Consider the following 21,709-nt stretch of genomic DNA (forward strand, 5'->3'; position numbering starts at 1 on the left):
GGATTAGATTTGGGTCTTCATATTAGAGGATGCTTGACTTGACCCTTCAGTATGTAACTTTAACTTGACCTGTTTTCCCTATAGATGTAGTTTATCTTCATAAACATTTAGGAAACGGAGTGTTAAGGATTCTTCTATATTGCAAATGGAGTCTACTTATTGACTTATCTACTTATTGACCTCTTTTTGAATATACATACTAAGGATGTGAAAGGTTAAATGTTTAAACTTTTAAACAATAAGTATATTTTATACCAGTACTGCATTACCAACCTGTTAATGTTTAGCATGCGGCTGAGTCTAGCAGGGAACGGAAGCAGCGCAGTGCTTCAGGAACAGGAAGGTGGCAGGGCAGGAGGGAGGGAGGGAAGGAGGAGGAGGAGAGAGGGAGGGGGAAGGGGTACTACTACCAATAGCTAGTCTGCTCCCTCCCTCCCAGTGTGCTGGTGGCTCCAATGGACTGGGAAAGCCCCTCTCCTGCTGCTGTCACTGGTGGCTTCATGTGGCCTCTGTTGTCTGGTGGGGCTTATTGCCGCCACCGTCGCCTCCTTTTGGCGGCCCCGGGGAGAAGCTTCCAGCAGCATCCGTGTCTGAGTGGGTCTGTGCGTGGCCCCTGTCTCCCTGTGCTGCTCCTGGCAGGTGGCTGCAGCTCCTCCCCCATAACGAGGTGGGACAGGCACTGGGACTATGTTATAGGTTAACCGTTTAACCAATATAATTAGAGGAGATTAAACCAATAATTTTTTAATTTATATTTTTAAATTATATCTACATTTGTAGTATGTACTAAGTTATTTCAAGTATTTAAACCCCAAGCTGATGGTGAGAAGCTGCCAAAACCATCTTGCAAACCTGAGTGAATGGGCAAGATAGTGGCAAATGAATTTCAGTGTTGACTAGTACAAAATTATGCACACAGGGAAAAATAACCTCAATTATAGGTACATCATGCTGGGTTCTGAAGTAGCTGTTGTGATGCAAGAAAGAGACCTTGGAGTCATCATAGATAGTTCTCATAAAAACATTAGCATAATGTGCAGCAATGACCAAAAAAGTCAGTAAGATGTTGGGCATCATTAAATAGAAATTGGAAGGAAAGAAAGGAAATGCTATTATGTAAATCTCTGGTGTACCCACATTTTGAATACTTTGTTCAGTTCTGGTTTCCACATATAAAAAAGGATGCAATAGAACTGGGAAAAGTACAGAGAAGGGCAACAAAGATGATCACGGGTATGGAGCCAGCTGCCATACCAGGGGAGACCTAAGGAAGCTAGGACTCTTCAGTTTGCAAGAGAGAATGCTGAGGTGGGATATGGTAGAGGTAGCTAACCATGTTAGTGTGAAGTCAGGCAGAAGGCAGGGTAGGTAAGCACCTTACAGACTAACCAAATCAGAAATACATCAGCTTTTATGAGCAAGAGCCACTTCATCAGATGCTATGAAAGGGCATATCTTCCTAAAATTAATGTAAAAAAATGTCATATGAATATCTGACTTTATACAGTCTGTAGAATATTACTTGTTCTTTATTGGAGTTATCCCAAAACAAAGAGAAGCTTTTTAAAATACTGTAAAACTGACATACAAACAGAAATTTACCATGTTGTTTCCCTACTGAAAAGTACACATTACAGTGCAATGCAAGACTCAAACAGGAAGGCATATAATATAAAGGACTAATTATAATGGGCAGTTACGTCTGGTAACCAGAGCTAAAGATGCAGTAAAAGATCTGCTTCGTCACCACAATATATATAATAAACAGGCCATGATAACACTGTACAACACCAAGCTAAACAAAATATTCTTTGAGGAGCTGAAAAGGAACATCGGTACTTAAAAAATCCCCAAGATAAACTTAGATAGTTCTGCTACAAGCAGGGTCTTGAAACTATTTAACAGTATAAAAATTAAAATGTTAGCAAATGGATGAAAATGGAAAGCTGGATAAAGCTATCAGAAGCTATATGGGGAAAGTATTAATGCAATCCTGTAGCACATAAAGCTTCAGTTACTCCCAGGATAGTTCTTTAGCTAGCCCTAAATGATCTCTAAGAGAGGCCTTTGCTAACAGTGGAATTAATTCCTGCACAAAGCGCCAGCACGAGGCTTATGGACTACTTAAATCCTTTGTAAGGCCTATTACAAGGATTTACGTGGTGCATAGATTTTGCAGGTCCTTCTGCACAGGATAGATTTCAGGCTGACTGAAAAATGTAAGACCTGAAAGCTTAACTGAGATGATCTGAAGTGTACAAAAGGCAAAATTAGATTTTTTTTTTTTTTTTTTTTAATGTACAGATCTAAACATCTCCCCATATCTTTTCTGTATGCACCTATATTCCCCATCATGACTTGTACCTAAAAGTATGTAAGCCTGTAAGCATAACTTCTCTTGTGAAATATATCTAGTATCCCCAAAGAGCTTGAAGAAGATTTAACTAAATGTAGATTCAACCCAACTTCCATGTGATAAATGGTTATATATGGCCTTAAAGAAAGTTTCCTTTCAAAATAACCATTATTTCAAAGCATATTTTCTTTTAGGGACGTGGTATTTTTGCAAGTGGAAGTCCTTTTGACCCTGTCACACTTCCAGATGGGCGCACTCTCTATCCTGGACAAGGTAACAATGCCTATGTGTTTCCTGGAGTTGCCCTTGGCATTGTTTCCTGTGGAGTGAGGCATATAACTGATGAAATTTTCCTCACTACTGCTGAGGTAAGATATTAAGGATTACATTTTTTTATTTTTTATTTTTAAATGATTATGTGATTACAGAAAAATAAATAAATATCCAAAGCTATCTTATTTCTATAGCGAAGTTAATATTGCCATATACTTTGTTCCATCATTCAATGATTGATGCATTTTTAAATTTCTTTAGATGCATTAAGGCATTTTTAAAAGGAGAGAGAAAAGACTTCTCATCGTAACATCTCTGTATTTTTGGGCCTATATGCAAGTCTAGTGTGTAAGCGTTTGTGCATGTCCTCAAGCATGCATCTGTGCGCTATATGGATGCATACTTAGATACAATATAATTCTAGAGTATGGGAAACTTCACCAAATATATTATCTTTTGGGGGGGGCATTTTTATTATTGCTTTCAGATATTTAAAATTCTTCCAGGAACGTTCTTCTTTTTTAATTCTTTAGTATAGGAGCTGATAACATTTTTCTGTTTGAGATCCTTTTTGAATGAAGGGTTTCTCATCCTGTATTTTATTATAAGCAGGCGGTTTTTATTTCCATTTTATTTCTTCTGACCTTTTTACTTTAATTCTTCTTTTTTCCTTCTCATTATATATATTTTTTTATATTTTTTTCCTAATTTGTCGTCTTTTTGGCTCCTCCTCCACTCAGCAGAAGACTGTTGCTGGATGAGGTATAGGGAGGTCAAACACTGACACTTCAGGGAAGTCAGTTGCATATGTTTCTTTTGAAGGCTTTCATGTATGTACATTCCAGTGCAGGTGACCATGAGCCTCAAGTATTCAATCTTGGTGACTGTTTTTTTTATCCTAGCAATACCTGTACAATATACACATACATTGCCTCCCATCATGCTCTTCATCGAAGGTAGAAAGGGATGTATGCTTCCCACTTAAGGTCCTCAACTGCTTTGGCTTGAGAGTGAGTTACAAGAATTTCAGCCTGTGTGTGTTCGGCCTTCTAGCCATTTTCAAGACCAGCTTTTTTTCCTAGTTATTGGACCATCATTAGTTTGTTCCTCTTTTTTTCTTGGTTTTTTTGTTCTTGTCTCTGCTATTTTATTCAGTGAGACCTGAAGATGCTTGTGGCCTATGTCATGTGGCTTCTCTAGCTCCATGATGCTCCACCTTTCCCCTCACTCTGACCTGGCCCATCCATCAAGTTTGGACATGTGGGATGCTGTGTGAACTGCTTCTGCCATGTGTAGTTGGTGCCAAAGTTAGAACAGGTGCAGAGAACTGCTGGCTTACAAACTCATATTACTCATTTCACATTTGCAAATTTGGAATAGAAAGGAATAGTTTGAGGATTATGTCGTTTTCGCAAACTTCCCCACTGACTTGTCTATTCCCTCCACAGGGCTGGCTTTCACTTACAATGGAAAGGATGGCTTGAACAATTGTTTTGGTCTTTCTGCCAGAATGTTCCCTATAAGATTATACTGGTCTGATCTCATGATCCCTTTCTTCAATCTCTGTATTTTTTTTAATCTTTCACCTTAATTTCAGACTTTTCATCCTCTTACATGGTCCTATCCACATTTTTGCTATCACTGCATCTAAAATGCCTCTCACTCCTTAGACTTCTCTATAATTCTAGCATGTCCAATATTTTGAATAATCTCCCCTCTTTCCCATGTGCAAGGCAACTTTGCCTTTTCACCTTTAAATACCTTGAAATCACTTTTCATAAAGTCTTTATATTCTTGTCCATTGTTTCTGTTTTGTTGCATGTGAAAAGAATCATAGAATTGAAAGGGACTTAAAGATTATCTAGTTCAACCTCCTATAGAGGTGCAGACTTCACTGCTTCTCTTCCCAAGGTAGCTTGTTCTGCTGTCACAGTTATTACGTTTAGAAAGCTTCCCCCTACCTAAAATTAAATCTACTTTGCTATAGTTTAGATCAACTGCTTCTTGTTCTTCCTTCTGTGGCAAGGGAGAACAAATTTTCTCCATCTTCTTTGCAGAACTATTGCACTGTGTGTTCTCCAAATCGATAGCAGGCAAACAGGTATGCTAAGGCTTTTAGCCGTAGTCCAGGCCTTCCTGGAACAAAGCAATAACATTGAAGAGTACCTTATAAGACATTGGAAGAAGTAAATGCTGTAATTGGAGTACTATAGGTGAGCAATATATAGCACTTTCCCTATAAGGAAAGATAACCAAAAGTAGGATAGGATTGGTGTACTATGTGAGGAATGTGTGGCTTAGTGCCAAGGGATTGGACAACTTTTTAGGGAAAAAACATAAAATTAGTTAACACAAAGGACAACGTGTGCAAGCATGTAGTGGTTCTGGGAAGACAGACACAGCTGCTGTATCCTCCACTGTACTATGGAGGATGCAAAACATCATGCGCCCAGTGAAAGACCTGGGGCCTGGTACCCGCAATGGTCACTGCTGAGAAAACTATAGAGCTGCTTGTCAGGGAAGAAACCGGTAATATTGTCTAGGGGTTACTATTAAAGATTATCTGATACCATATCAGACAAAGGGCTATGTCAATCCTTGGGGGTCTCTGTCAAAAAGAATCCTATTGGTAATACTGAATATATCTAGTTCCTTCAGCTTTTCTTCCTATGACCTGCATTCCAACACCTTTGTCATCATTGTCACTAGGTTTTAGATCCTTCCTAGTTTGTCTACATCCTTAAATTCAGTACCCAAAGCTGGACACAGTAATCCAGTTCAGGCCTAATGAGTACCAAATAGAGTGCTACTGTCACTTCCCATGTTTTCCATACAAGGTTTCTGTTAATGCAACCCAAAATGTCCTTTGCTTTTCTTGGGACTGCATCACAATGCTGATTCATGTTTAGTTTGTGGTCTAGCCTAACTTCTTGGCAGTGCTGTTGCCAAGCCAATTATCTTCCATTCTGTATTTGTTTTTCTTGAATTTAATGCTGTTGATTGTAGCCCAGTTCTCCAATGTAGTAAGATCCCTGTGAATTTTAATCCTATCCTCCAAAGTGGTTACCTCTTCTCCTAATTTTGTGTCAACTGCAAGTCTGATTAGTATATTTTCTGTCCTTTATTTTTATTATTTGACTTGCGCATTACATTTCCTTTAGATTGTGTATGTTTTAAGAAATCCAGCAGCAACAGTAACATACTGCTGTCTTAAACTATCCTACTTAAAAGGTAGAAACTGCATGCTGTTCCCATAGAAGTTTTCCATGCTGATTTTAAGTAAGGGATGCATTATGGCATCTTTATAAAGTCATCAATAGAGGGCCCTGTCAAAGGGGTGCATTCAGAGTTTCCACCAGTAAATTTAGCAAAAGGCCCACTGTCTCCACTACTTTAACCATCCTAGAAGGGCAATGATCCATCTCACAAAACTTTGAAAAATTACATCCTGCTTTCTTAAACCTTCCCCTGTAATTTCAGTTGGATGCGGTGATCTTCATTTACTAGCCTAAACCACTGTGTATTGTTAAATGGTTGCCTCATTTTATTCTAGAAGCATCTTCATTTTAGTTTGGGTGAAGTAATTCCTATATAGTAAGCAAATGCTTTGGAATCCTTTTGGATGAAAGGTACGTATACATAGACTGAAATGTCTTCAATAGCAAGCCAAGGGACTAGCAAAAACCAGTTGCCTCACAAAGGCACCGTTTAACGAAAAGTTAAGCAAAGCATTACTGTTAACTTTGGGAAACTTGTAAATGATGACTTAAGACAAGTTGCCTCCTGAATGGCTGTGTTAGTGCATGTTTTGTGGCATAAATTGTCATTAAGTCAGCTTCTCATTGTTTCATGTGAGCAAACATCTTTGCTCTACATAGAAAGCTTTTGCAGTTGAGATGTAAATGGACAGGATACTCATGGGAATAGATGATACTTGCACCTGGTATTTATAATACTTGCATTGAAAACAGTAAATGTACTAGAAGCACAATAACATGTTTTAATTTTGAATGTGTTGAACTCTGTAGCCAAGCAAGGATTGATGGGTTCCAAAGGAAGCCTCTGAAGAATATCTTACACTCTAAAGTTTGTCTAACTCTGTTCCAAGTAAGCAGTTCAGTTGGCCCAATAAAAGATATCATCATAATAAGTCTTTGCCCTTTCATAAAGAAAAGCACTGAATACTTAAAAAAAAAAAAAAAAAAAAAAAAAAAAAAAAAAAATCTCCACTAAAATCCTGGTCCCAAGGATCAGAAAAACGGACATAATTCTTCCATGGAGAATTAAAATCAAGAGAGTCTCATGTAGGTTTTGAAAGAATCATATTAAAAGATGAATTGCGAAGTCATGAAGAGATGTACCAAGTATGCTCCAGATTTTAAGAGACCCCCAATATGTAACTGCTTTATGGACAGACCTCTTAATCATGTAATAGAGACTTACCTGTAAAAGAGAACTGTAGAAAACAAGAAACCCAGTTGCATGCCTACAACTACTGTCCTCGTGTTTTGCCACCTCCCCAGTTAATTCCGATAAATGGAACAGCTGTTTTTTTAGGTGTTCTCCCCTTTATCCTAAGTAAAAGATAATGTGACTTTGACTTTGGCTGATAAATTTGTGAGCTAGAATGCCTCCTAATTGCAAGCAATTTCTGTTGGATTACAAGGGGTACTGCCTTTTCTTCTTAGCCCAACCAAGCACAACAGAGATGTCAGAATTATAAATTAATTAAATACTCTTGGCACTGGAAAGCCTACAATTAAATAATTCCTGAGGTAGTCCCATTAAAATGTTTTATTAAAGAACATAAAATCTCAAACAGCCAAGATATTCATAGTTGCTAGATACACTGTATACTCCGTCTTTGGATGGTATCCTTTTAAAAGCTGGAGTAAGGCATAACTGATTTCCCTTTCTATTAAAAACATAAATTAACAGCAGTTGTTTTTACTTAATTATAATGTATATGCAGAATCTGACATTTCCTTTAAAAAAAATGTTATTTTCTGGTTTATATGCAGCCTAATTTCTTCAGGCCTCAGTTCCCTAACAAATTGCAAAGATCATCTCAGATATATTCTTCTAACAAATATAAATTCATGTTCTGTTCTGTCCTAAGGATAAGAAAATTGCCACCACCAAAACTGCAAGAGCAAAAACTGGGATTGCCTTTTTTTATTCCTTATGATTATAGCTCCCTCTGGTGGATATATTTTTCAGCATCAGTTTACAATGTTGATATTATGCAGACAGTTTGTCTGCATGTGAAGATATTGGGTATAACCTCTCTTTGTCATGGTCTCTTGCATTAGAACTTGTTCCAGCAAACAATGTGTGACAAATGACAGCTGAGAGTATTAGTGATTTCTCTTTTTAGCTCAGCCATTTAGCTAATATTCAGCCTTGTCCTGGTAGGAGGAGAAATGCTTGATACTCAGGTATATCTTCGATGTATTTCTGTTTATCTATGATATATATATATATAAAGCTCAGTGTATATAAAGAGGGAGAATTTTTTTTTTGAAAATGGAAAATTCGTAATTTTACAAGAAGGAAGCATTTTGCCACCAGAAATGCTGATTTTTAGGAGAAGAAAGCATATCAGGTGGTAAAATCCTAACACCAGGCTCTTGCCATTGTTGGGGTAAATTTGCATCGCAGAGCACAGATACCTCACCACAAAAGAAATTCCTGCCCAAAAGAGCTTTCCATCTTCTCCCTTTTCTGTGAAATATGAAACATCATAACCTGAAAGAAATATACTTCTACATCCTGCTTGCCACCAGACAACTTCAAGGTAAAAAGACTTTTTCAACCTTTCTCTCTGTCTAGCCTGGACAAAATGAACTATTCCAAACAGGAGACTTTACCACAGCTTCAGCTCTCCTGTGAATTTTCATTTCTACCTAGGCGAACTTTTACAATCTCTGCTCTTTCCTATGCCTGATGAAGTGCGTGTCCCCGAAAGCTTGCAAACAAATAAAATAATTTGTTTGCAAATATCTAGTTGGTCTAATAAAAGAGATCACCTCTTCCATGAGTTTTGATTGAAGTGGCCATGCACCTCGCCTCACCTCAAAGTCTGGCTTTGCTCTGCCAGTTCTTTATAACCACAGCAGATGAACATTAATTTTTTTCTGGAACTTGCTGATATATAACATCTCTGAATATGGTTCTAATGTTGCTAGATTTTATGTTCAGTTTGTCAAAATAAGTATTTTGGACTTAGTTTATTTAGAGAATAGTTAGACCTGTTATCTGCTGTAGGATAGATTTAAAAGTCAGGATTTTAGAAATTGTGGTTTGTATCCAGTGGTCTTTCTAGGATCATATGTATTATGCTTGAAGCTCTGTGAAGAACACTATCCTGAGAGCATGTAAGGAGGGCCATATAACTTAAATGGTGACTTTGGACTCTCTTACCTCAAAAAAGACCTGGATCAGTCAAAGGGTCTAAATATGAGATGAAAAGACTATAGTCTCTTCGCACAAGAGGAGCCCAATAGGAAGATTCCAAACTTGTCACAGGGATGAAGTTCCCTGGTAACTGTATTCATATGTTTGATTGCTTAGTTTATAGATCTGACAGTTGCTGCCTCAAAGAACCACTGGCATCAGTCTCTGGGGTAAGATCTAAGCAAAGAGCTTCATCTGGGGTGGCTCCAGATGAGAGGATGAAAGATACAAAGGATCCTGTTAGCAGGATGAGATCACATTCAGAAGACTCATCAGATCCACATTCATCATTTTGGAATCCTAAACTGAAGCATGCTTAATCATGCCTTAGTCAACAGTTTCAAGAACTGGATGAGATCCAAAGGCAGCTTCACAACCAACAGTAGAATCTTGAATGGTATCCATTATTCTTAGGCCCCTGCCACACGTTACATCTATTACACAATTCACTGGTTAACCGCACAATAAATTTAGGCCAGCCACATGTGCATTGTAATTATCATGCCATACAAATTTCCATCCAGCTATAATATAAAAAGCCAACCAGCTACAAAATTAATGCTTGAAAATGTGTAACCACTTTTTATAGCTGCTTTCTATCCAGCTATAATTTGAACATGTGGCAAGGCTTTAATAGCTGAACTGCATCAGGTGGGTCATAAATCAGAACCAAGCAGCTCCTAAACTAAAGGAGAAAAAGGAAAGCTGTTGTAACCTGGGCTTCTCAAATCTCTATTCCCCCACAAGAGATGGCTGAAGGAGTCCTTTTTCTCTCCCCCTTCCCCACCCCTGTTCACTCTCTGAGAGCAGTAGCTACTGAGGTAGGGGAAGTGCTCAACAACTTCCAGCATCTTTCCCTCAATGGCAATTTCAGGAGGAGGGGGGTGGTCACATAATGGCCCAGGGCAGGCTGATAGAGCACTTCAGTTTTCTTGATGTTGAGAGGCCCAATGTTCAGTGGGCTTCTCTGAAAAGATCCAGAGTGATCTGGAGGTTTTCCTCAGCATTCACAAGGATGGGGCAGTCATCAGCGTACTGAAAGTCAAAGATGGTTGTTTTGAGTACTTTGGTCTTCTAATGATAACGTCCCAAGTTAAAAATCCCTTCATCCATTCAGTATTCAGTGTTAATTCTGGAAGGAAGGTAGTCCTTAATGAGAAGCAGGATGACTGTCAGAAAAATAAAGAACAGAGTTGGGGCGATGACACATCCTTGCTTGACCCCAGTTCAGATGACAAATGGATCCGTCTCCGATCCACTACAAAGAACAGTTATAGTCGTCTAGTTGTGGAAAAACCTCAGGACCTTAATATATTTTTCAGGACATCCAAACCTGGCTAGTACTTTCCACAAAGCTTCTCAATTGATGGAATCAAAGGCCTTAGTGATGTCAGTGAAGGCCATATACAGGTCCTCATGTTATTCCTGACACTTTACTTGGCCCTGGTGGGCAATAGAGATCATGTCAGTTGCCCAATGGAATAGCCTGAAGCCACTCTGAGATAAGAACACACTCAGCAAGAGGTATAGAAAGTAGTTCAGAGAATGTGAGCAAGAATTTTCCCTGCTATGGAAAGGAGGGCAATATCATGATAGTTCCCACATACAGACTTATCTGCTTTGTTGAAGACAGTCACAATGTTGGCATTCCTCAGGTCCCCAGGGATCTCTTCTTTGCTCCAGATTTGAAGAATAAATCTGTAGAGTCTCAGTACCAGTTCTTTGCTGCCAGCTTTTTAGATTTCCACAGGTATGCCATCAGGTCCAGTGGCTTTGTTGTTCTTGGATTCTTTGATGGTTTGCCAGACTTCTAGGATGGAGGAGTTGGCAAGGGATCTCCTTTCAGGGTGCTGAGGGATATACTCAATGGTGGCATCCATTACAGTTGATTCATGGTTCAGAAGTGCCTCAAAGTGCACTTTCCATCTAGCTTGGATAGAGTCATTGTCTTTAAGAAGTGTTAAGCCATCCTGTGATTGCAGGGAAGTAGGACCGCAGGACACTGTGCCATAGATTGCTTTTGTTGCCTGGAAAAAACTGTTAATTTGTCAGCATAGAACTGGATCTCCTTGACTGTACCTTGCCACCATTGATTTTTGATTTCCCAGATCCTCTTCTGAGCTTCATCTTTGAGGAGCTGATATGTCTCCTTATGAGGTGTCATCTTCCCAAGCAGAATAAGCCCTTTTCTTTTGGTCAAGAAAGGCTTGGATTTCAGCCTCCCTCTACTTTAACCAGTCTTGGTGTTGACAGGTGGTATAACCAATGGATTCAGCTTAGGCCATATGGGTGGCAGTTTTACACCCCTTCCAGAATTCTTCAATGTTACTTTAATTTGTGGGCAGGTCAGAGAGCTGTTCATGGAGACGCTGTTGGAGATCCTTACTGACCTTCAGATTTTGAAGAGATTTGGTGTTGAGAGTCCCTCACATTGCTTTTGGCTGTCCTTTGGTGTTTTGGATCCAGCTGGATGTTCGTAATGGACCTGATAAAATGGTGATCTGCCGAGTAGTCATCAGTTCCTCACTCGGCTCACGTGATGCGGACATCCATTTGATAAGAGTAACATAGTCAAGGAGGTGCCAGGGCTTAGAGCAAAGGTGTCTCCAAGTGGTCTTGTATTTGTCACTGTATCTGAAGATGGTTTTTGTAATGACAGGACTGTGCTCCATGCATTTGCGCAAAAGGATGCTATTGGAGTTGGCTTTCCCTGCTCCTTCCATCCCAATGGTGCCACTCCAGAGTTCCAGGTCAGGTATGATGTACTTGACAGACATTTTAACTTTTCAAGGAAACTCTTTGCCTCATTGGCATGGAAACTTTTATATGCCTAGAGGATCTAGGAGAAATATATCCATCATTTTGAAGCTTCCCTGATTCAGCCACTTCTATTCTTAAAAAGCCTTCTCCCATTATTTATCCCAGTAGTCTGTAAGAAGAAAAAAAGCCTGTGGTTCAGATGAAATCAGAGCCATTTTAATTCTAATCTGATTATCTGTAGATGAAAAGGTTGTGGAAGTTTGTGAAGATGATAGTCATGTCTTAAAAACACCTGACTAATATTAAAAAATCCCTCCTGTTCAGTACTTGTGATGTTTTAAAGAATAAGATCTCTTTGTTTATTTTAGGTGGACTGATACAGCCTATGAAAAGCAACATGGTCTGTCACCACATCTTTTGAGCCTCTCTCCAAAAAAGCAGACCAATTTGCCACCTAAAAAGTTCTCCTTCTTTCATATTCATCTTAAGCTAAATTTAATTGGGTGCATCTACACAAGACAGTTACTGCAGAGCTGCCTAATTAGGTCTGCAGTAAATGTCTCAGCATCTAGATGTGCACAGGGGTACAGGAAATTAAAACTCCACTGCAAATTAATACTTGTAAATACAAGTACTATCCTGTGTCAGAGTTTTTTTAGTGTGCAGCAACGCATGTATAGATGCTGATGGGGCTGGCTGGGGTGTGAGAGTCCTCCAGTGTGGGGGCTGCCTGTCACCTAGACCAGCACTGGAACACCCTTGTGCCCCAGTCAGCCCCTCTGCAGCAAGCACATTGAGCCAGATTGGAGCAGCCCTGGGCTGGTGGCTGACCTCCCAGGCCCTCTGCCATCCAAGGTTGTTCCGACCTAGCTCAGTGTGCTGCGGTCCCAGCTCTATGTTCAAATGCAGCACCTGGGAGCAATAAACTCCAGAGCAATGTGTGTCAGAGTTTGTTTCAAATTAATTGCATGTGTAGATGCACCCATTGAGTGGTAGGCTCATGAGTAGACTTAGAAGGAATCATTTACATTTCACATTCTCTGATAAATATGGTGAAAGGAGATATTATATTAACAGACAGTCTTCTCATCTTCTCTCATCATTAGGAAAGCTAATTTTTAGGTAGTGATTGTGCAGTATCAAGCGGTATCAATAATACTTATTGAACAGCATTTCTGTGTTCTGAAGATCCATGCAAATTAGCTACTGTATTGATAATTGCAAATTATTTTGAAGAAAAGCCCTTTGAGCCTCTTAATATTTCAAACTGAACAGCCAGGATAGTTGCATCAGCTGTTAGAATCCGAAGACATGTCTGGTTGAGATCTTCTGCTCTGATTCCAGAAACTAAATCTAAAGGGAAAGATACATATTTAAAGAAGATGGGTTATTTCAGGGCTGTCCAATGTATAAGCAATCAGGGGTTGCATGCCATGTGGACTGCACCATTGGAGACCACAAATGCTCTCCTGCTGCACAGCACCATGTGGGTATCCCAGCCCCTACCCTTGGCTCCCCAGCTGCAGACTCCCTCACTGTATCATGAAGTGCCCCAGGGGCAAATGCAGGAAGCAGAAGCCAGGGGAAGGAGGGGGAGCCCAGAAATCCTGGCTGCTGCTACAGCTGAATCAATAGCAGGAGTTGTGGGTGGAAGCTTGCGGGCAGAGATGTGCAAATTAGCCCTTCAGGGCGCATTCCTCAAGTGGGAACGTGTACTTTCCCAAGAACAACTAGCAGCAGCACATATTTGTCACACATTTGTGCTGTTGGTAGTTTTCCCCAGGGAATGCCCCTGCACACGTTCTCTGGCGTGCAGCAAATTGCCCTGGGTGGGGTAGGGGAGGCTGGGGCCAGTACTTGGGCTGGCCCCAGCACCCTTACATGGGGTCTCCTGGGGCTGCAGTGGTGGTGACAGCTGTCTGGCCAGGCTCTGTTTTTCAGGCAGTGCATGCTGCTGCCACATGTGCTGTGCCACTTTTTTGTCCCCCCATTTTTATTTTGTTTAGATACCAAGAGTTCCACGTATCTAATTTTGCCACCAAGCTGCAGATATGCAGCGCAGCAAACCAATTCATATGTGCCGTCTGCGTTTTGCAGTGCATCAAGAGGCTTTGAGGTGCCACAAAGCGCATGTTCCCACTTGTGGAGATGCAGCCTCATGGGCCATATGGCCCATGAGATTGGCCCTGAGTTATTTAATGATGAGATATTAAAAAAGATAGAGACAAGGTTCAGAGGTCACTCATAAAGTGTTCTGCACTTTATTAGATAAAACCTCCTGGTCCTTCAGAAACCACAGACAGTTAGTTGTATGCACCACTGCCTTTGTCCTCCATTCATTCATCAACAGTAGCTTTCCTCTTAGACACAGTAGAAGAGAATAATTGAATCTGTGAATGAATGCATAGTAGCACTAGGAAAGAGCAGCAGCTTATTGGATCAATTAAACAGTTATGAACTTCTCAAATAGTCAACAAGAAAAGCAGTGATAATAAGTAATATCATCAGCCTGTGGGGATTTCAGCTATAGATCTGTCTGACACCAGACAAGCACCATTCTTATTTAAGAGCAGGTAGGGACAGAGTCCATATTGGATCCTTTTCTCCTGGATTGCAGAAGTCTGTTTTCTGTTTTCCTTAGTTTGCTTTAATACAGAAAGTGGTTGAAAGACAGGTCAGGTTAGGGTCAAAATTATTTCAGTAGTGCCAGTATGGCTAAGGCAGTAACAGTACACAGGATTTTTGCATCTTTCAAAAGAAGTATAGCCATCTAACATTGCTGGAATTGCTGCCTCAGCAAGGCGGAATTCATCATTTGGACCTTCTGTTTTCTGCTTCTGACTACACAGGCTTTAAAGATCTTTCCCTTTTAAAGAAGCAACAGGTATTACTAAACTCTAGAAAATAGTGACCAGAAAGCGTTACAATCTTGGGCTGGGTTTGGGAAGGGATGCGTGAAAAACCAACACAGTCATTGTAACACCTGAACAGATTATTTACATCATGCAAGTGTTTTGGGTGTTCTGATTATCTTTTGTTGAGGATCCCAAGGCAGCTGTATCGGCATACCTTGTGCCTGTTACATAACAGATCTGGTTTTGTACACAACAGATTTCTTGAAAGAGTTTATCAGTTTAGATTTACTGTTTAAAAGAAGTGGTTTCATCTGGGACCTCAGTTTGCACCTGACACAACTCATGAAGTACCCTTTTAAGCCACCAAGAGAATGCTCATTATTACATTTGTTGATTTAAAGCTGTTTTTTAGGCTAAGTACAATAAAAAAGCCCAAGACTGATTTGATTCAATCTTTGTAGGTTAGTCTAAGCTGTGTAGATTGAATCAGTAAGCCAGTAAACATTCACTTTTGATTCTGGAAATGGAGCCACATGCCTGCAGTGGCCTAGGCCAGAAGCTGGGGAGTGCTAGAGAACGCCTCCCTGCTCAGCTGGAGCAGACAGCTTGGGCTGAGGCTAGCCTACCCACCCTGCAAGGTGGGGAGGAGGTTGTAGGGGAGGCCAAAGCATTGTGGGAAGCTTGGGGACTGAGTTAACTTGAATCTGGAGGGGATCTGGCACAGAAGTTCAATAAACCTATTTAACCTAAATCAATTAAGTCTGATCATCCATCTATCCAGGTTTATCTTAAAAAATGTTTTTGGCTGTTTTGAAAGCGGTTTATGTGCACTGACCTTCTGTTGTGTTACATATTTGAACCAGTTTCCAATCACTTATACCAGTTTGTGTAATTCCCTAGCCTTAATGGTTAGATGGCTAAGTGAGCTACGTGCTTCCCTGACTGACCCACCTAATTCAGCATTACAAAAAAGAAAAGGTGGTATTCTGTCCCAGCTGGCAACTCTTACCTAAAGTATTATCAAACTTTCATATTTATTAATAAATCTACAAGTCTACTTCCCTACCCCCCTCAGCCATAAGTATTCAGTATATTGAGCACCAAGGGCCCTAGAGTACTATCTGAATAAGACTAAGGAATTTTCCAAGTGCTTGAGGGGGTTTTTTCCTCTCTTAAATGGGGGTCAAAGTGAGTTAGAAAACAATTACTGTATGGTTCTACATAACCAGCTGCTCCTTTCCCTTCTCCCTGTTTGGGACTAGATCACATTCTATCAGAGCAATTGTCTGTGACATGCCTCAGGCAGATTCTAATGCCAGATAGTATTAGATATGCCACTTGGAATTTTAGTTATCTGCTTGTACAGGAAGTTGCACCCAGATTAGGCACTCAATTTGGTAGATGTGTCTTTATGTAGGATATTGAATCCAACCTTACTACCATCAAGAAAGTACTGCTTCCTGTTCACTTTCATCTCTTCCTCAGAATCAGCTGCTGCTCCATTTAGAAAGACCAGGGTGAGGAACAGGTACCCACACACTTTTTACAGCCTCATCCTCAGAATATTTGGGTACAATGAGAGAGTTGCATGGGGTACATGAGCACTACCAGGCAATGCTGCTGAGGTTTCAGTGTTTAAGTTGCACCAGCCAGCCAAATGGGCATGGATCTGCAATGTTCCTCTCGAGGAGCTCTGGTTCTAACTTGAATGTTCATTCGTACAAGATCAGAAAGTGTTCCTCCTACAGTAGTTTCTAACTGGGTAATGTAAAATAGGTTTGTGGGTTTAATTTTAAATCTAACTTCTGTTTAATTTCTAGGTGATAGCTCAACAAGTTTCAGAGAAACACTTACAGGAAGGCCGTCTGTACCCTCCCTTAATGACTATTCAAGATGTGTCACTGAAAATTGCTGTGAAGGTAAAGCATTTAAATCCTTTCTGCCATCTCTTTTTCCCATACTTTTTGCAAGAAATAAAATATTTTAAACTGTTGTTACAAGTTAAACTTGTTTTAATCATTCAGTTGAAACTGAACAGGTAGAGAGAGGTTTTTCTAAAACCCCTTTCAAATTTGTATATAATGGGGAGTGTCTAGATCAGAGCTTTCCAAACTTTTCATGTTGGTGACACACTTTTTAGACATGCATCATTTCGCGACACAGTAATTCAGTTCCAGGGGAGGGGCCAAGGGAAGCAGACGCGAGTAAGGGAGCTCTGCGGTGCCCTTCCGCAAAATTTTCTGCATTTCGCGCGACACCCCTACACACTGCCGCCGATACACTAATGTGTCGCGGCACACAGTTTGGAAAGCTCTGGTCTAGATGTCACCCTATGGCAAATTTGTTACTGCACCGTGCTTTAGTATTTCCAACAGGCACACTGTTAATTTTCACCGCTATTCATTGTAGCAGCATGCTAAAATAGGGTAGTGCACTGCTATGGTGAAGTAGCTGCTGGTCACATGTAGACCCATGTCACCCTACATTGCTGCAGTAACACATTACGGTGATGTAGGGTGACATGGAGAAACACACATTGTGTATATATATTTGTATATATACTCCAAGGGAAGAAGATGGAAGTATGATATGCTTAATGTTTAACTGCTGGTGATTAAAGCAGAATGATGTCTAGAGACTACAGACATCACCTACCAGCAAATTTCACATGCTCTTCATGGGACTTGGTCCATAGATTTAAGAGCCATGAAATGCACTGTCAGTTGTTCTCTGTTCTTCACAATTCAGTAAGTTGCCTTTTGGGACAATGGATGCCTTCATGTATACTAGTTTTCTCCTTTCTTTGTCCTGTCATAGCTCTATTTTATTATGGTCTTTCCTATCTATCAGAACAAACAGTTTTTGTAAAAGCAAGTGTGGGTTTTTCATGCATGTGCTTTGCCAAAATGGCTGCACTGTAGCTGCAGTTGATGAGTCCCAAAGTAACTGGATAGCCCATGTTTGACAACCCTGCAAAACACCTTGGAAAAGAACAAACTTACCCCAGTTCCAGTCTCTTTGTGTGGGATATATTATTTTTTGTCTGTCATATGCCTATTGTTTCAGTTCTCAGTATTATCACTTGAGTGGGTCATCTTGTTATAGACAATGTCACTTACTAAATATCTTTTCAGAAAAAACAGTATAGTCTGCTATGGAATAGTTCCCTTTGACTCATTTGGTAACAGGATCCCAACTATATGTAATAAAACTCATTGTAGTTCACCTCTTTTCAGGGTGATGATAGCTGTATTTCCAGAGCTGTCAAAACATTTCCATGCAGACTTCTCAAGCTAAAATCAAATTGCCTTTATGTTGGCAAATCCTTTCCAAAACAGTGCTGGTAACTCTTCTCCTCTGACTGTGACATAATTATCTTTTTAATATAGATAACCCAATTTGATTTAAAATGGACAGTTTGTTACCTGGTGACTTCATTTCTCTGTCAAATAAAATGTAGAGAAATTGGGCGTAAGTTTCTTCCTAAAGAGTTCAGGTTTGTACACAGCCTCTGGGGCTTAGCTCTAGCTTTCTGCCCTTATGCTAATTGAATCTTTTTGTAGATGTGCTGAGATACAAAATTCTTGTTAGGGATTTACAGTTTAAGAGGGATTTATCTAAAGGTGCTAAAATGCATAGATCTTAAGAGCAACTGTCCTAGAAATATGCCCCAAATTTGTTACATAGGGCAGAATACGATCAAGGTCAGAGGAAGCAAAGAAACAACTTTTGCACTTGGGACCTAAAACTCTCCCCAAAGTTAAAACATTAATTAGCATATAGAAGAAGCCAGGTCAAAAATAAAAGGATAGCTTTCTTTCCTCCAAAAGTAATAGGCTTTGTCTGAACTGAGAATAAAGCTTGAAGCATCTTCCTGCCAAAAAAGGCTGCTGCCTATGACTGGGGAGTCAAGCCTGTATTTAATAAAGGTGCAGATGGATGACCAGGTGGAACTCTGTAGATTTCTTTGGGCCAATGATCTCCTCTCTGAGCCTGCTGTGAAATGCTTGGGGCTGCAGTTCCTTCTAAACTCAGTTTTTTCAGCAGCAGTGCATACTTTGTTAATGGTGCAGTTCATTCAACTTGCTATGGAGGGTTTGGAAACTTTCAGGGCCAGGTATTTATAGGGTGAAAAGAAACAAAAATTGTGAAGGGATGCTTTCCTTAAACATTTCTAAAATAAAAGCAGCAAGCTGCTTTTACATTTGCCTTTCTTAGTAATTCAGCTTTTTTGAGCGAATTACTGACTGTGATAAATCTTAGTAGCAGTTCTCATGTGTAGTGAGTGTTAAGGCTTTGAACAAAACTGGAGGTGTAACAGGATGGCTCTGCTCTTGGCATCGGCTGTGAAGCCAGCCACCAGGAGTGGTGGCTATTTTTGTATTCCCACCACCCCAAAGGTAGTGCCTGAGGCTGCTGCCTTGGTCTCTCCTGCCTCCCACCCCTCTTCCCCCCTGCAGTTGCTACTGGGCAAAACAAAGCAAAAAATTTCTTGTGATGGGTGAAGAAAATATAAGCCCTGCTAACAGTCACCAAAAGTAACAAAGACAGCATCTCCATGGAGAAGAAGCTAGTTCCATCAAAAAAGCAAAGATTTTACATTTAACTTTGCTTGTGGTAGTAGGGTATATTTTACCCATTGCTGCACTTTAAAAGCTAGGATGTTATTGGATTGGGGAGAACGATTACAGAGTACAACGGCAGATGGATAATTCTTCAAGAGAGCAAAAACAGTATGGCTATGAATCCTGGCAATGGATATAAGCATTCACTATGCAGAAAATGGGCACAGATATATTGGACCAGATGCCACAGTCTGTCAGCGATATCAGTCTGTCCATTTTACACCTGCAAAGAATCTGGAGTCTTGTGCTGATGTCTAAGCTGTCATTATTTCTGCTCTTACAGCCTGTTATGTTCATTGAAATGCTGTATCAAAAGTCCTTGTGAACTTCTGTGTCTGTTTCAGATTGCAGAACAAGCCTACAGCAATAACACAGCCTCTTTCTATCCTGAGCCCAAAGACAAGGAAGCATTGATTCGCTCTCAGGTCTACAGCACTGATTATGAAGACTTCATGGCTGAATCTTATGCCTGGCCTGAGGAAGCCATGAAAATACAAACTTAATAGAAAATGAGCAATGTATTAGAAATTAAAATAATTCAAAGACTTAGTATTTTCCCTGCTTGTTCAATCTAAGAATTACTAGTTTTTTAAGATGCAGAACTTTTAAAAACTGGAATTTTTGCTTAGAAATTGTATTCAAATTAATTTAGCAGATAAGGTAACTATACATGTAAGAATAAAAATTGACGGGCAACAAATGTGGGGCAACTGTTTCATTTCTTTATTTATGGCTTTCCGCTGTAATATGTTACTCTGTTGTTTACACATGGTATAAAGAAGTATGTGATACAGTGCACTGAAGTATGTCATCATAAATTATAGTAAAGGACCCCATCTTTTTCACTTAAATCATTGACAGCTTGGTACTAATATCCATAAAAGCCAAATTAAATTAGGTGATTTTTTTTTTTAAATTTAGATTTAAAGCTATTGAACCTTTCAAAGAATATGTATTTAGCCCCTTTATGCAGCTGCCCAAGATCATTTTTGTTCTGTTTTTTTTTTATGAGAGCAGAAGTTAATGCTCATTCATTTCAGTAAAAATAATGTATGAAATATTAGCTCTTGATTCAACTCATGAAAATCCTTCAACTGCAGTAGCTGATAAAACACGGTACACTGTTTTGAATAGGGCTCTTTTTAAATAAAGACAGGCTCACTGACATTCTCCAGCTGCCTACCAGGCTACCTATGAATCTGTGTACTACACCATTTAATATGCACCGTATGCATTTGAAATATGAACTATTTCACATGCAGTGTATGAATATTTTAGGCTAGGATGTGTTCAACACATACTATAGAAGATAACATTTTCATCTTTGTAACCAATTTCCAGCCTGCCAAAAGGAAAAATGATTAAAGACAAAAGCCCCCATCTTTAAAAAAAAATAAATAAATACATTAAAAAAAAAAAAAAAAGGAAACAAATTGTTATGGTTTGTTTTTTGCCATTAATTTAAACATCAAGCTCCTTTCTACTGTCTGGTTGTCAATTCAATAACTGGTCATTTTAAATTCTTTGACATTGTGTCTATAGGAGTCTTTAAGCATTCACTGACAATGCTGGGTATGCATGCACACACACGCACACTCTCAGCTGAATCAATGTTTTCATAATTTGTTTCGTAATCTTCATTTTTGAGCTGTCAACCTGTCATGAAAGTTCATACCTAGCAATGACATATTTCTGCCTCCTATGGACACTGAGGTTCCTGTTATCACCTACATTATTCTGAATTAACTAATATAAAATGGCATTTACAAGTCAGGATTTAAATAACATCTACATCACATATATCCTTTTCTTTTAATATATCGGCTTAAAACTTCAACTATCCTGAATGCAAAACTGGTTCCATACCCATCTCAGTGAAGATTTCTGGGCATCACTGCCACGTCCATTACTTTTAACTTCCCTACCACTGCTTGAGTTCTTATGAACAGGATTTATTTCAGAGCCCGTTCACGATACTTTATTTTAAAAGTGTCTACTGACATCGTAACAGTAGTAAGAAGACACTATCTCTAGGGGTGCACTGATAAAGATTTTTTGGGCCAATACTGATGGCGGATATCAATCCAATTGCTGATATTCAGCCCGGCAGCTTGGAGAGAAGAGTCCAGCTGGTTAGTCCAGGGGGGGGAGGAAGGGGAAGGAGCATGGGGGGGTGCAGATTGAGGCCCCCATAGTGAGGGAGGGAGTGGGGCTGGGGCAGGTGCTGCACAACCAGGTTGGGGAGGGGCACATGGCAGAGCAGTGGCTTGTCTGGAGGGAGCAGGGAGGTTATGGGGGGTACATGCACCCCTGGGGGAGTCATGGGGGGCACGCCCCCCCAATCTATACGCAGGGCGAGGGCAGGATGCCACTGAGAGCTTGGG

The 21,709-nt window shown here is 40.0% G+C and overlaps 1 protein-coding gene across 2 annotated transcripts in view; it reads left to right on the top strand.

The window, feature by feature from the left end:
• The window catches only part of ME1 (malic enzyme 1), a 248,573-nt gene extending 228,548 nt beyond the window's left edge, over nucleotides 1-20,025 (top strand). For both annotated transcript variants that reach the window (XM_006033531.2, XM_025215306.1), the window contains 3 exons: nucleotides 2,551-2,724; nucleotides 16,521-16,619; nucleotides 19,670-20,025. In XM_006033531.2, the coding sequence (XP_006033593.1) occupies nucleotides 2,551-2,724; nucleotides 16,521-16,619; nucleotides 19,670-19,828 (432 nt within the window). In that variant the 3' untranslated portion in view covers nucleotides 19,829-20,025. The remainder of the gene's footprint in view (nucleotides 1-2,550; nucleotides 2,725-16,520; nucleotides 16,620-19,669) is intronic.
• The last annotated feature ends 1,684 nt before the right edge of the window (nucleotides 20,026-21,709 follow it).

This window comes from Alligator sinensis, unplaced genomic scaffold (assembly GCF_000455745.1).
Source record: "Alligator sinensis unplaced genomic scaffold, ASM45574v1 scaffold180_1, whole genome shotgun sequence".
NCBI classification, from domain to species: Eukaryota; Metazoa; Chordata; order Crocodylia; family Alligatoridae; genus Alligator; species Alligator sinensis.